The sequence below is a fragment of the Clinocottus analis genome, unplaced genomic scaffold (assembly GCF_023055335.1).
Source record: "Clinocottus analis isolate CAN_PGR_092001 unplaced genomic scaffold, fCliAna1.0.p SCAF_11, whole genome shotgun sequence".
NCBI classification, from domain to species: domain Eukaryota; kingdom Metazoa; phylum Chordata; class Actinopteri; order Perciformes; family Cottidae; genus Clinocottus; species Clinocottus analis.
This window is the reverse complement of record NW_027175832.1, coordinates 10,825,175-10,840,257: the sequence shown is the minus strand read 5'-3', so window position 1 is coordinate 10,840,257 and position 15,083 is coordinate 10,825,175. Positions and strand designations below refer to the sequence as shown.

The window sequence follows — 15,083 nt, the reverse complement described above, 5'->3', positions numbered from 1 at the left end:
TGGCATTTACAAGATTCCATCAGCGCTCAAAGAAAGACAACTAATCAGGGCCAGGAAGTCTCTTAGAAAGCTTTCAATCACTTCTTGTGAGTTCAGATCAAACTGTCAAGGCAGCACCGATCAAATATGAATGAAGATCATACGGTTACTGCCTATTTCTTGCTTTGACTGTATCCAGAACCCTTTTTAGGTGTACTGTTTAGCTGTAAAATTAGAAAGTTTGCTGCAGTCGGTGGGCGGAGCTTGGTTTTGGCTAGACTTTTTTTCAACATGGCCGCCGGGGTCACAAACCTTTTCATTTTACTTACGGAAATATGTTTCAGAAAACATTTAAGGCAAGAAAAAGGCAAGTATCAGAATCTTGATTTGTAATATATCAGTAGTCTGGTCAATATCCACCAGCAGTGATTGACAGCGCCGCTTAGAGACTACTCTGCTGTCATTGGCTGTTTTCCTTTAGGCGCGATTTAATCTTGTAAATGCAATTAGGAGCACCAAGAGGATGCAGATTGTATCACAGATTACCTGTCACATGCACTACTATCAGGATACAGGCACAGTTTTAGCAAGCATGACTAAAAGTTAATTTTCTGAAAATTACCAACTACAGCTTTAAGTTTCATTAAACACAGTAATTCCTCTACAAAGTTCCATGAACCTAATCGTAGTTGTTGTTGTTTTGTATTGAATGGAAGAAAACAATGCTGTGCAACAGCTTTATGATATTTTATTAAGCACAACAGGTTGTGAATGGTGAGAGTTGAGGGGATCTATGTGATGGAGTCCTAAAACCACTGATCTGAGATTTTGAGAATTAAGTCATAACTTTTCAGAAAATAAATCGGAATATTTTGAGAACAAGTCAAAACAGAAAAGGTTACTTCGACATAGAAGCTCTGCTTATAGTTACTACTGTAGCCAGTTATTTCCCCTACCTTGTATTCACCCTTGCTCTGTTTGGGACTGTCTCTCTACTGCAGGAGGCTTCGCTCTAAAAGCAGAGGAATCCGGGCATGTGTAGCACTTCTAGGTGGTGAAGGTAACATTTCTTGTTGACAAGCCACAGAATGGTGAGATTTAAACTGTTAGTTGCAGTGTTCCTCCTCCAGTGAAGAGCAGTACAGAGCTCGTTCCCTAAAGTAGAGTCTTAGGTTAGATGAGATACTGTGCACAGGAGAATCATAAAGCACAGCAGACTGTTGGACAGGCTACTTCTCTCCTCTTTCACATCATGTTCTTAGCTGACCAGATTCCAGCTGATTGTCCAGCTGCTGCCCCAAAACACATCTGGTTATTGACTCATCCGTCATTAAACTGCTTTCATTTTAATCTCATAATAAGATAAATGGCTTATTGGTGAAACGTCCCATATTAGACTGCTCTCATCTGTTTGCTACACGCTGGCACTCTTCATTCTTATAATTTTACAACTTTGTTGTTCTTAAATTATGATGACTTCATTCTACTTAATGTATGACTTGATTTATCTTTTTTGCTACAACTTAATTCACAAAATCTCAGAATTGTTTTTCCTCTTAAAGTGGGCCTAGCACTTGGTTGTAGATCTATATCGCACAGCGGGGGAAAGGATTTCTGCAGGTCCCAAAGCTTCACTCCTCATCAAACCCTTTCTGTTACAGCCGGGGGAAATTGGAAAGAAAGAAAAAGAGAAAAGCCGTTAGGGCAGAATGCCACAAAGCAACTTATCCATTAACAGACTAAAATAAACCTAAAACCCCTGCAATGTACTAAACAAGTCTTTGTGCTGCTTGAAGAGCAGTTTAGGATGACAAATGCAGCCAGCAGAGGGCAGCATGTGTCAGGATGAGATGCTGTGCACCTGCTGCAGAGTGCAGCTCCTCACCTTGGACCCCACATCCCGGGTCTTGACTCGCAGCTTGTTGACCTGAGACTCAGCGATGTCCGCCCGCTCCTCGGCCTCGTCCAGCTCATGCTGCTGCTTGCGGAACTTGCCAAGATGAACATTAGCCTGCTCTTCCTGTTTGGGATAAACGCAAACATATATGTAGTGAGACATAGACATTGGGGCAGAAGAAGGATCAAGACTCTCATCTCCACACTTACAGCCTCTTCCGCAGCTCTCTTGTAGGATTTCACCTTCAGCTGCAACTTATCCACCAAATCTTGGAGTCTGGCAATATTCTTGCGGTCCTCGTCGGTCTTTGATAATAAGACACCATGTTATATATTGTGTTTTTTTTTTCTCATTTTAACCACGCATGCAGATATATGAAGCTCGCTGCTGGGAAGCATGCTACGGACCTGATAGGTCAGTTCCTTGATGCGGCGCTCATATTTACGAATGCCCTTCACGGTTTCAGTGCTTTTCTTCTGCTCCATTTCTACCTCATTTTCCAGCTCCCTCACCTGGTCAGAGTAAATGTGTTTGAGATAACCCAACAAATTCATCTTTCAACCAACTTGCCAAAAATAACACATCACGATGGAACACTCACCCTGGCCTCGAGCTTCTGCACCTGCTTCTTGCCCCCCTTCAAGGCGATCTGTTCAGCTTCATCCAGACGGTGCTGCAGGTCCTTGATGGTTTGCTCCATGTTCTTCTTCATGCGCTCCAGGTGAGCGCTGGTGTCCTGCTCTTTCTTCAGCTCCTCTGCCATCATAGCAGCATCAGTAATGGCCTTCTTGGCCTTCTCTTCGGCATTCCTGCACTCCTGCACCGCTTCCTCCACTTCACTTTGAAGCTGGCATGTATCGGCTTCCAGCTTCTTCTTGTGATTTATCAGGCTGGTGTTCTTTCATTATACAATGAAGGAAACATGGTTATAGAACGTACTACAGCGACACATTTGGAGAAAAAACTCAAACAACAAATTGAAAGTCTGGCATTCGCCTTACCTGTGAGTGCAGTAGCTGCACCCTTTCAGTAACGTCCAGCAGCTCTTGCTCAGCAAGTTTGCGACCTCTCTCCGTTTGCTCCAGAGCAGCCCTGAGCTCCTCCACTTCGGCCTGAAGCAAGTTGTTACGCCTCTCAACCAGTGCATTGTTTTCCTTCAGATCATCATTGCATCGAAGAGAGTCATCAAGCTGGAGCTGAGCATCCTGGGAGAAGTTCAGAGCCTCCGGTTACAAAGATACCATAGTAGTGGCACTTGCGAAACTAAAATGAGTGTCCATATATTTACCTTCAGATGTGCATGAACAGCCTTGAGCTGTTTCTGGGCCTCCGCTGCCTGCCTGTTGGACTGGCTCAGCTGGATCTCCATCTCATTGAGGTCTCCCTCCATCTTCTTCTTCAAACGGAGAGCCTCATTCCTGCTGCGAGTCTCTGCTTCGAGAGAGCTCTGCAGGGTGTCGATCGTCCTCTGCAGGTTCCTCTTGGTTTGCTCCATCTCCTCGTCTTTCTCAGCAAGCTTACGATCCATCTCTGCCTTGATCTGGTTAAACTCAAGCTGGGCTCTGAGAATCTTGCCCTCCTCGTGCTCCAGAGAACCCTAAAACAAACATCAGGAGTTTGTCAAACTGTCTATATTTCCAACTATTCTCCAACTTGCGGCTTCATTTTGAGATTTCAGTCTCACCTCAGCTTCCTCAAGGGCAGACTGAATCTCACTCTTTTCCTGCTCCAGCTGCTTACGGAGTTTTTCCAACTCGTGAACGGTTTTCCCTCCCTCACCGAGTTGCTCAGTGAGGTCAGAAATCTCCTCTGTGTATGAGAGTAGTTGTATTTAATTGGGCACCTGGAATTAATGTGTATTACCTGTTGAGACACATTCAGCAATATATATTACCCTGCAGATTCTTGTTTTCCCTCTTCATGGTCTCCAAATGTTCAAGAGATTCTTCATAGGAGTTCTTGAGCTTGAAGAGCTCGGTGCTCAGAGACCTGGCCTCCTTCTGAGAGCTCTCCAACTCACACTGACACTCCTCATACTTCTGTTTCCACTCAGACAGGACCTAGACATTGAAATATAAGTTTTACTTTTTCAAGATTTAACAACCACATCACAGTTTGGCAAATGTAATATTTCCAGAGACTCTATTTTTGCTGGAGCAATACTCCAACAAAACCAGGTTTATGATGATGACAAAACACTGATATACCTTGTCAAAGTTTCTTTGCTTCTTGTCCAGAGCAGCAGCAGCAGCATTAGACCTCTCCACGTCCACCATGAGATCTTCTATCTCATTCTGCAGCCTGTGTTTGGTCTTCTCCAGAGACGAACATTTAGCGTTCACTGCTTCCACAGCCTCCTCAGCATCCTGCAGACGCTGAGCCAGCTTCTTCCTGCATTATGATAGCATTGATTCAGTGTTGATTGCTTTTCAACTTTGTTGATTTGTTCTGGTCAAAATACATTTTACTCACTTGGCCTCCTCCAGTTCCTCGGTTTTCTGGATGGCATCAGTTTCGTACTTAGTTCTCCACTGAGCCACCTCAGAGTTGGCCTTGGACATGCCGCGCTGCAGTTCAGCCTTGGCCTCCTGCTCCTCCTCATACTGCTCCCTGAGCAGGTCACAGTCATGACGGGATGACTGCACTGCATGGGCTAAAGCATTCTTGGCCTGGATGAATATTGGTAATGTGAGTATTCATCTTGGACATTCACTTGTTTTTTTTTTAAACATAAAGATAAATACATAGTTTTGTCATTGTCATACCTTTATTTCCTCCTCTAGTTGTCTTTTTAAATCTTCAAGTTGTTGATTGTAGGAATTCTTTCCTCTCGTAAGTTGAGAAACAAGAGATTCTTTCTCCTCGAGCTGTCTTGAAAGCTCATCTAGAAAAGCCAAATTTGGGTTTTAGAATTGTGTCGCGTTCTACAATAAACAAGTGTATATTTTCAAGTGAAGAGAGTAACACTGACCATTCTCAGATTGAAGCTTGGCTTTATTTGTGGTAAAGTCATTAAGGGATCTCTGACTTTCGTCATACCGGTTCCTGTATTCATTCATTTGATCCTCCAAAGTTCTGCAGGCCTTCTCCAAGTTAGTCTACAAAATAATTAAACATAGTTCAGAGGCATTGTTTTCTACTTTTTAACACTTAGGCCCAGCTTAGAGTAACTAGCCTGGAGGTCGGCAAAATGTTTTATATGAAGTGCCAATCAGTGTGCCTTCGAACAATAAGGTTCATAATAATGCATAGCAAGATTTGGGAAAAATATGCCAATCATCTAGCCAATCAGAAAGAGAGTAGGGCGTGTCTTTTCTGAGGGAAAAATCAATCGAACAACCTTACAAGCTGCACAAATGCCAAGAAGAAGAAGAAGGTGCATAGATGAGACAGCATTTTAACATGTCACACTTATTGCTGGTTTATCATTGTGTCTACCGCTGACCTGGCCGGATTAGAACAACACATTTAAGAAAGTGTTCATGTTCCCAGTTTACTGATGCTGCATTACCTATTAAACACTCACAATCATTAAGTTTGCTACCAGGTTGTCAGTTAGTTCCACCAGTGTGGAAATTTAGCTTAAGCACATACCTTAGACTTTACTATTTGTTCCATACTGGAGACCACATCATCCAGCTCCAGTCTGAACTCACTCTTCTCCTTCTCCAATTTCTGCTTCACTCGCTGCAGGTTGTCAATCTGCTCCCCCAGGTCGGCCACACTGTCGGCTTGTTTCTTCCTGAGTGTGGCGGCGGTGGCTTCATGTTGCAGAGTGGCCTCTTCAAGGTCTCTGCGGAGTTTCTGGAACTCGGCCTCCCTCTTCTTGTTCATCTCAATCTGGGCAGATGTTGCTCCACCGGCCTCCTCCAGCCTCTCACTGATCTCCTCCAGCTCTCTGGAGAGGTCTGATCTCTGCTTCTCCACCTTGGCTCGGGCAGCTCGCTCTGCCTCCAGCTCTTCCTCCAGCTCCTCTACACGAGCCTAGTGTCCGAACGTGAACAAATTTAGCAATACTTTGGGAAAATGTTAACATTCACTTAAGACCCATCAAAGCACATGTATACCTGCAGCTCTTTCAGCTTCTTCTGGAGTTGAATGATCATGGCCTGGTCATCTTCAATTTTGCTGTTCAGTTGGCTGATCTCAAAGTCTTTCCTGCAGAATTATATTAATCAGCGTTAGCTAATTGAAACCATGTACACAGTGTTAAATTACATAAGTTAGTGAACAATGGAATGATGAATTGGTACTTTTTCAGACGCTCCTCTAGTTGTTGCTTGTCATTTTCTAAATCCATCACAATCTCCTGGGTCAACTTTAAGTCGCCCTCCAGTTTTCTCTTGGCTCTCTCAAGGTCCATTCGAACCTTCTTTTCTTGCTCAAGAGATCCTTCAAGCTTTATGAAATGACATGCAATTACAACATTTGTGAATTGTTTGATCATTAGTGCTCACAATATCATCACAAGAGTTCAATTTGTACATGGATTCTTACATCATCCACTTGTTGCTCCAGTTTAGTCTTAGCCTTGGTCAGACTGTTGACTTTGTCTTCTTCACTCTGCAGATCATCCAGCGTTTGCTGATGAGCTTCCTGTAAAGCTTTCTTTTCCTTGGTCAACTTGGCAATGATGTCATCCTGAGCAGCCATCTCTTCGGCCAGGTTCTTTACCTATGAACCAAGAAAAGACCAGTTACTGGATGCCACATTAAGTTGCTGGTATGAAACCAAGGGTTAAATTAGATGTCATACCTTGTTCTCAGTGGCATGCTTCTCTTTCTCCACTTTAGCCAGAGTTAACTCCAAGTCATCAATGTCTTTCTTCAGCTCAGAGCACTCATCCTCCAGCTTCCTCTTCTTAGCAGTCAGCTCAGCATTCATCTCCTCCTCATCCTCCAGTCTCTCAGACAGCTCTTTGGCTTTGGCCTCCAGCTGAATCTTGTTCTTGATCAGCCCCTCGCATCTTTCTTCAGCATCGCCCAGATTATCTTGCTCCTGCCAAACATTAGATCTCATTAGCACATACCTTCATGAAAGATTTAAAGGAAAATGGTAGTAGAGTGGGATTGTCACCGCTTGGACTTGGAGATGCAGGTCATTCTTCTCTTGAAGAAGAGAGACCATTTTCTCCTCTAGTTCCTTTCTACGAGCTTCAGATTTTGCGTAAGCCTCTTTCAGCTTCAGGAATTCTTCCTTCATGTTGGCCATCTCCTTTTCTGATTCAGCAGACCTCAACAGAGGTTTAATCTTGAAGAAGAGCTTCATCCAGGGCCAATTCTTGACCCCCATGAATGAACGGACGTTCCATTGGATCACTAGTAATGCTTCTCTAAAATAGAATGCTTTAGTTAACTGTACAAATCACAAACCAATAATCTATGAATTGTTAGACATCAGCTGGACACAAAAGATACCTGCGTTCCACCATCTTCTGATACTCAATACGAGACAACAGACCACGGGATCTGGCTTGAATACCACTGATGATTTTGGAGAGACGCTCGTCTCTCAGTTCCTCAAGCAAACCCAGCAGACCAGCCTTGAAGAACACCTAACAACACCAATGGGTATTCAACTTATTTGCCATCCTCTTCATGTCCAACTGAAATGTTTCACTTTTCCACCATATCAGAAATAATTCAGATGATACCTTAGTATGTCCAAACTTGTACTGATTGTGATCAATATCCAGAGACCCGAGAAGTTTCTCAGCTCCCTTCCGGCTGTCAATGAACTGGCCATCAGGGATGGCGGCAGGATTCAGGATGCGATATCTGGAAAAGAAAAAAAAGATAATATTATTTACCATCTGTTTGGAATTGTACAGTATCTGACGTAAATTAAATAATACCTCTGTTTGAAATCTCCATAGAGGATCCTGTTGGGGAAGCCCTTCCTGCAGATCCTGATGCCTTCCAGCACACCGTTACAGCGCAGCTGGTGCATCACCAGAGGATTCTCCATGGCCCCAGGAGTCTTGGTCTCATTGGGGATGATGCAGCGGACAAAGTGAGGGTGAGTAGACCTCAGGTTGGTCATCAGCTTGTTAAGGTTCTCCTGATGACATTAATAGGACGAAGCATAGATTATGAAATACTGGATGTTAAAATATTTAGCATAAAACTAAATATTTTATCCAATGATTTGAAAAAAAGGCAATCACAATACCCTATGAAGACAAGACACAGTCTGAAATGATGATCCCTTCTTCTTCTTCTCTTTTTTGCCTTCTGCACCGTCTGCTGCTGATAAAGATAACCTGAAAGTGTAAGTAAATGTAGCAAGACAAAAAGAATGTCCAAACAAGGTAATCAAGGACCAGTGTACCTGAATCAGATCCAGCATAATTCATAAAGAGTGCAGACAACACTTTGAGATTAGACTTCTGGTAGAGTCCGACAACAGTCTCGTTCAGAGGATCCTTGTTCTTCACCAGCCAGTTATTGATATTATAATCAACAGTTCCAGCGTAGTGCATCAGGGCAAAATGGGCCTCTGGTTTTCCTTTGACAATTCTGGGCTTTTGGAAGTTGCCAGATTTCCCCAGATGATTGTCATACAGCTTTGACTTAAAGGTGGCATCAGAGGCTTTGGGGAACATGCACTCCTCTTCGAGAATGGACATGATACCCATGGGCTGAAGAGACAAAAACATGAGTGGTTTGAAGACAATTAATCAATCAATCTTCATGTATGTCTGAACATGTAATAGCTTAGTCTCTCACCTTTTCAATCAGGTCGATACAGGCTTGCAGGTCCATACCAAAATCTATGAAAGTCCATTCAATGCCCTCTTTCTTGTACTCTTCCTGCTCCAGCACAAACATGTGGTGGTTGAAAAACTGTTGCAGCTTTTCATTGGTGAAGTTGATGCACAACTGCTCAAAGGTGTTGAACTGCAATGACATTGATAGCAAGCAGAAATTAACTCAGGCATGGAAATGTTTAGCAACATGTTGCTAAAAGAGTGCTGTTGAAAGAGTGGGCTGGTTTATCGTGTGCTGATGAGTTAACTTACATCAAAGATCTCAAATCCGGCAATGTCCAGTACACCAATGAAGTACTGACGAGGCTGCTTGGTCTCCAGTGAATGGTTGATTCTTATCACCATCCACAGGAACATCTTCTCATAGATAGCCTTGGATAGAGCTCCAATGGAATAGGTCACCTGGGGGACAGGCAGCATATTTATTGCCAAGCATACTAATGAATAATTCTTGGTTTTTTTTATTATTAGCCATATCGAAAGCATGACTTGTTCCTGCATTGGATCTAGAAGCTTGTGTTTAACAATGATTTAAGTGTACTTGTTTTGCTTCTTACTTGAGCAACACTTTGTCCCTTAGTGACCCACTCGTTTCCGACTTTAACTCTTGGGTGACAGAGACCTTTGATGACATCGGCAGAGTTCAGGCCCATCAGATATGAGACTTTGTCAACAGCTGAAAAGAGAAAGTAAATGCTCAGTGGCCCGCTTGGTTGGTTCTGAGCCGACCTGACGAACAGAGCGTGTCTCACCTTCAGTGCCATCGGCCTCCGCCTGCTCCTCTCGCTGCTTGTTCTTGAACTTCATGTTGCCGTGATGCATGATGGCACCAGTCAGCTTATACACAGAGTTCTTTTCCTCTTGAGTGAAGCCCAACACGTCAAAGGCATCCTGTGGAAGAGAACATGATAACTTCTCAAAATGTTTGCCAACAATGTAGTATTTCGACCATACGTTCTACTTCATAATTGTTGTGAGAAAAGATTAAATAGTTGCTGCCTTGATAGGTTTTCTAGAGATGGAAAAAAACTTTCTCTCAGTAATATAAACCTGTTTGCAGTATTTTGTCACCCAATAAGTCTTTAAACATATTAATCTCTTACTCCTTTCAGGACTTTGCAAATTGTATGTCATTGTCATGATCACTAAACCATCACAGCCCCCCTCCGTTAATTTGTTTTTTAACACAAGGTGGTTTCATTATGAGTAACAAATGTATGTAATTCATTGTGTCAATATGATTATATCTGTATGCAAATTTGTAAAACAATAAAACAAATAAACGAGCGAGAGCCTTACATCTGTTGCTATCAGTTCATCTGAATCATCAATGGAGGTCACTTGGGTTTCCCCCTGAGAGATGAAGGCGTAGTCATAGGGATTATTTGTGATCAACAGCATTTCTGGAGGACAGAAAGAAAGAGAGAGTGGGAAAATAAAAAGCAAATTACAGCCATGGCTTTTCCTCTTTTTTCCACTTTTGTTGTCCACTTTTCCTTTCAGTGGTGGCCACTAACCCAGGAGTTCAGGCTTCTTGTTGGACAGAATCTGGTAGAAAATGTGATAATCTCTCTCAGCCTTGAGCTGGAAGGTCACACGGGACTTCTCCAGAAGGTCTGTGATAAATACAAGAGAGAAAGATTGCCAGGTTGCTGTACGCCAGAAAACCTGGATAACATAACATTTTCAGGATTGTGATGGGGGTGTTTGTTCTTACATGTTTCAATATCAGCAGAGGCTAACTTTCCCCTGGCATCAAAATGAATCCGGATGAATTTACCCTATAATAATACAGTTTTTGGAAAGAAAACCTTAATATTTGCTCTTTTCACTGATTTTGTTTGTATAGGAACTAAACACATAATATTCACAATTTAGTGACAAACGGTTAGACACTCACAAATCTGGAGGAGTTGTCATTCCTGATGGTCTTGGCATTACCAAAGGCCTCCAGAGCAGGATTGGCCTGAATGATTTGATCCTCCAGGGTACCCTGTCAAAGAGGATCATTGTGTGCGCTCAATCAAACTATAAAGAAAGGAATCTCTTTCCATCTGTCTGTCTTTGTCCTTCCCATACCCAGAACTGTTCATCCAATCGGTTTTACCACTAGCCGGTTTTATTACTCTAGACCCAAGAGAATAAAGTGTCAAATGTTGTGCAACTTGGCCAGATGGTTGTGCTGTAGCAGCATCACATTTCTAAAAAGGAAGGAATCTCTCTGTCTGTCTTTCTGTCTGTCTGTGTTTGTCTGTCTGTCTGTCTGTGTTTGTATGGATAACTGTCCTTCTCATAGCTTGTGAACCGTTCATCAGCTTCCCAGTTGACGGATACAAGCTGCCACATGTTTCTTGTTACAGACAAAGACTTCCACCACCTCTGGTGGCACTTTTTGATAAACTTCTTAGCATCCGACTTATGTAATACAGATGCTCTTGAAAGTGGAAATCCTGAGGAGAGTTTAAGTCGTTGTTTGTGAGTGTGTCATTTTTAAGTTTGATTGTTACTTTACTTGTCATTGTTACTTTATACCGGGGATTTAATTAAGTATAGTCGTGTCATCTGTAGTTTTAGTCAGTTCAGACCTAACAGAAACTCCTCCGACAACTCTTTTACCTTGTCCTTGGCATTGGGGTCTTTCTTTATGCCTCCAGCTGCAATACTTGCAAAATACTGGATGACTCGCTTTGTGTTGACAGTCTTTCCTGCACCAGATTCTCCACTGTAATTGCAATGTCAATAATCAAAACCTGCACTGACGTAAAGTAGAACATGGTATTTATTTGAGAGCATATAGTGTCATTCATGCTATTCAAGTTACATACGTGATCAAAATTGACTGGTTTTCACGGTCTACAAAAACAAGCACAGAGTACAACATTGTTAGCATGAAGGTTTAGCATCATTACGTGGCACAGAAGTTAACAGGATTTGTCTTGTTAGTTTTTACCTGCCAGCATGTACTGGTAGCCATTGTCAGAGATGGAGAAGATGTGGGGAGGAGCTTCTGCCCTCTTCTTTCCTCTGTAGGCAACAACCACCTCTTGGTTGTAGACCGGCAGCCACTTGTAGGGGTTGACGGTCACACAGAAGAGCCCTGAGTAGGTCTGTAAATCACAGAGAAAAAGATTACTGTTTTAGAGGTGCAACATAGCCGGAAGCTAACAACCCTAATGGTTGTGTTTACTTGAGGGGGGAACGGCACTGACATGTATCATTGGGTGCCTGACTCTGTGACTTAAGTGACTTGAAAACCCTACTTATATACTACTTATATACAAAACACCCTCAATAAAAAATAGTCTTCTTTCTCTGTTGAGGTACACATTACTCCACTATATCTTTACACAGAACATAGTTTTCTGCTACTATTTTAATGTTCTGAATATATTATATTGCACTTTTACCATCAGCAATTAAAACTTTGTTTAGATTTTTGATGAATTCAAACATAAACTATGACTTTTAGTCCATTATTCATTTTTGTTCCCCAGCTTAAAGAGAGAACTAATAGTAATGCAACAGCATATATTTAAGAATAGTCGCAAAATGAACTACAGAGACCTTTTCAATGAGTGTAAGCATACATAAAAGGTGTTTCTTGGGTTGTGGGTTACTCACATAGATCATCCATGCCGCATAACGCTCTTTGAGGTTAAACAGCACAGCTGGTTCATGGAGGAAGGTCAACATGGCCATGTCCTCGATCTTGTCAAACTTTGGCGGATTCTGTTGCATAATATCGGTGTCTTTGACCACCACAGTCTAAGGAACATGAAAACAATTTTCTGATTAATATGTGATAGCAACAAAGTTTCAGTTTTTTTACCTTTTTTATAGTCAATACAAAGCATGCCACACATTGTTAATGCCGCAACACACACATTACTGGAGACAGAAAACATTCATTTGACATCAAGTAATTGCCTTCCGTGTGAATAGTTAATTAATTTACACAGATGTTTGGGAGTTGGTTATAACATTTAAAATGTCTCCTAATTCACAAACTCTGTCCACAGCCTGCCCTTTACTTATATTACATGCCCGCACTTATTTTTATACACACATGTTGACATGTTACAATGAGGCTTTAGGCTCAGAGTAATTTTATCATTGCAACTATTATGTGTTGTTAATAATATCATGACAATAATTAATAATAACATCATAGTATGTAATAATATTCTTAATAATATCCATCATATTAAAAAATGTAAACATGTCTGAATGGTAAAATGTAAATGCTTACTTTCCCGTCCTGCGTTTCCACGGTGACCTTGCCTCCGTCTCGGCTGGAGATGGTTGCCTTAACAAACTCTTCCACCGCATCCGGGACGAAGCATTCTTTCTTTATGTCGAAGGCCCTGGTGGAGGCCTCCATGCGCTCCTTGTCCGACTTCCTCAGGTACGAGGCAGCCGGCCCAAACGCAGCCATCAGTGCGTCCCCCATGGCTGCACTGATGCACACACAGGGACTAGAGATGAGAAAGGGTTCTCTCGATCTGTATCCCATACTTCACCCTCATATCTTTTATACTACTTTTCAAGGAAAATCTTTTTTTTCTCAGTCTTTTGGACTTGGATTGAAGCACATACTGTATTATACCGGTGTGTAACTCTGCAATATGACATGTGATGAAAGCATGAAGAAAGGAGACTTTACCGGTGGATTCAGCTCAGATGACAGGTGAGACTTCAGAGTATGTCAGTGACCTGAAGTGGGCTGAAAAAACGATGAGTATTCCAGTAGCTTGCTAACATCAATATTTAGTGTGTTGGATCAGTAACTAAACTTAGTTATTGAAAAGGGTTAAAAGTGTATTTGACAAAGACATTTCGTTGAGCATCTATAGTCAGCTTGTGTTAAATATACCTCAAAAGCCCCTTCCATCATTACTATTTTGTTAACTCAGATCGTGTTTAAATGGATTTACCTTTGCTTCAGACCACAGAACACAGCCGTACGGAGGGAGGCCAGGTGAAGATGAAGCAGCTGCTAGACAGGAGGGCACGCTGGGATCCAATATATAATCCCAAATGACCCTGCCTTACAATGCCAAGGGCACCACCCTGACCTACTGACTAACACACACACACACACGCACGCACGCACGCACGCACGCACGCACGCACACACACACACACACACACACACACACATGCACACACACACACACGTCAACAGGTACACTACTTCCGCACATAACCCTTGCACACCCTCACACATTGTGCTAATCAGCATCACTTCGGTCAGCTCTGACAGGGCTCTCCACGGCCCTCATGATGTCTGGCTGCCTTCCACGCTCACGTCCACTTAGCGTGACCTTTTGGGAGCAGTGTCAGGAACGTTCTCCTGCATACCTTGACTGCCACTCACCCAAACATAGCCTCTCTATCTCTGATTCTACCACAGGGTTGGTTTTTTCTGGCAACACTCATGCTAAATTATTTTTCCAAGTGAGGTCTGGCCGTGGACAGAAAGCAGATTCTATTTATTGCCCCTGAGGGAAAAAGATGTGCAAGCCAGGGTGTAATTTACTCTCTTATTTCTTTGAACATTTTTATCCAAATGAGCGCAATCGGTTCACCGCTAAGCCTCTTAACTTAACTCATTAATGACATTTTTTCTTTTTTTGGGAAATAATTTATTGCGTTTGTAACTCAGCAAGAGCAGCTCCTCCCGTCGTTGTAAAGTGATTGCTCTTCGCTGTAAAAGCAGTATCGCTGTGTTAAAATCTATGATATAGACAACACTATCTTTTCCAATACTATGTTGTTGGCTTTGAATATATTTGGAAACCAAACTGTAATTATAATGATTTGAGTCATTTTACCGTGATCATAGCAAACCCAGTTCCTTTTACCGGTTTATGTAAAAGCGGTAACAGGCCTGCAACCCTCTAAAATACTCTACAGTGTCAGTGTTTATTTATATATGATTTCATCCATGAGGGTTTAAAAGGGGGCAATAGAACCCATAGAATTCATGTTCCGCAATCACCAAAAAGAGATGTGAGCTTCTTCTGGAAGGTTGTCGATGGCTAAAGAGCCCTTAAGATAAGAGAGACCGAGATGTGACGAATAAAATAATAAACAGTAAATGGACAATATGTGACAGATAGACATCAATAAAACAGCATCTAAATGTGACAAATCACCATATGTTTTGTTTTAGTGACTTTACTATTTTTGTGTTTTGAATTTAAAAAAATAAAAAAATAAAAATTTTTTAAAGATGTGAGGTTGTACTAGCTTCGCACATATAAATCAACATTTATTTGGGCCTTCAGTGCTCAATGTCTTATCTGTGCATTACCAAGCAAACGAGCCATCTGGACACCTGTAAGCATGAGCTGGACCAAATCCTCCTCAGGTCGTCATGGCAACCGTACAAGAAGAGAGCAATTTGTTGCTGATGAAGCCGATGGGGCCGATGGC

At 42.1% G+C, this 15,083-nt stretch overlaps 1 protein-coding gene across 1 annotated transcript; it reads right to left on the bottom strand.

The window, feature by feature from the left end:
- Positions 1-800: 800 nt before the first annotated feature.
- LOC137801615 (myosin-7-like) lies at positions 801-13,095 on the bottom strand. Its single transcript, XM_068598956.1, has 37 exons — positions 12,895-13,095; positions 12,267-12,410; positions 11,596-11,752; positions 11,471-11,498; positions 11,262-11,367; positions 10,546-10,638; positions 10,363-10,426; positions 10,163-10,261; positions 9,945-10,048; positions 9,398-9,536; positions 9,203-9,321; positions 8,898-9,047; positions 8,605-8,775; positions 8,207-8,516; positions 8,048-8,118; positions 7,731-7,936; positions 7,530-7,653; positions 7,294-7,430; positions 6,953-7,208; positions 6,632-6,874; positions 6,374-6,550; positions 6,130-6,275; positions 5,944-6,034; positions 5,471-5,860; positions 4,848-4,974; positions 4,642-4,760; positions 4,349-4,545; positions 4,084-4,267; positions 3,771-3,936; positions 3,561-3,685; positions 3,165-3,473; positions 2,878-3,081; positions 2,478-2,774; positions 2,284-2,388; positions 2,086-2,181; positions 1,865-1,999; positions 801-1,631 (listed from the first exon to the last, which is right to left on the bottom strand). Exons 1-37 carry the CDS (start codon positions 13,093-13,095, stop codon positions 1,611-1,613), a joined length of 5,811 nt encoding a protein of 1,936 aa, XP_068455057.1. The 3' UTR covers positions 801-1,610.
- Positions 13,096-15,083: the final 1,988 nt, after the last annotated feature.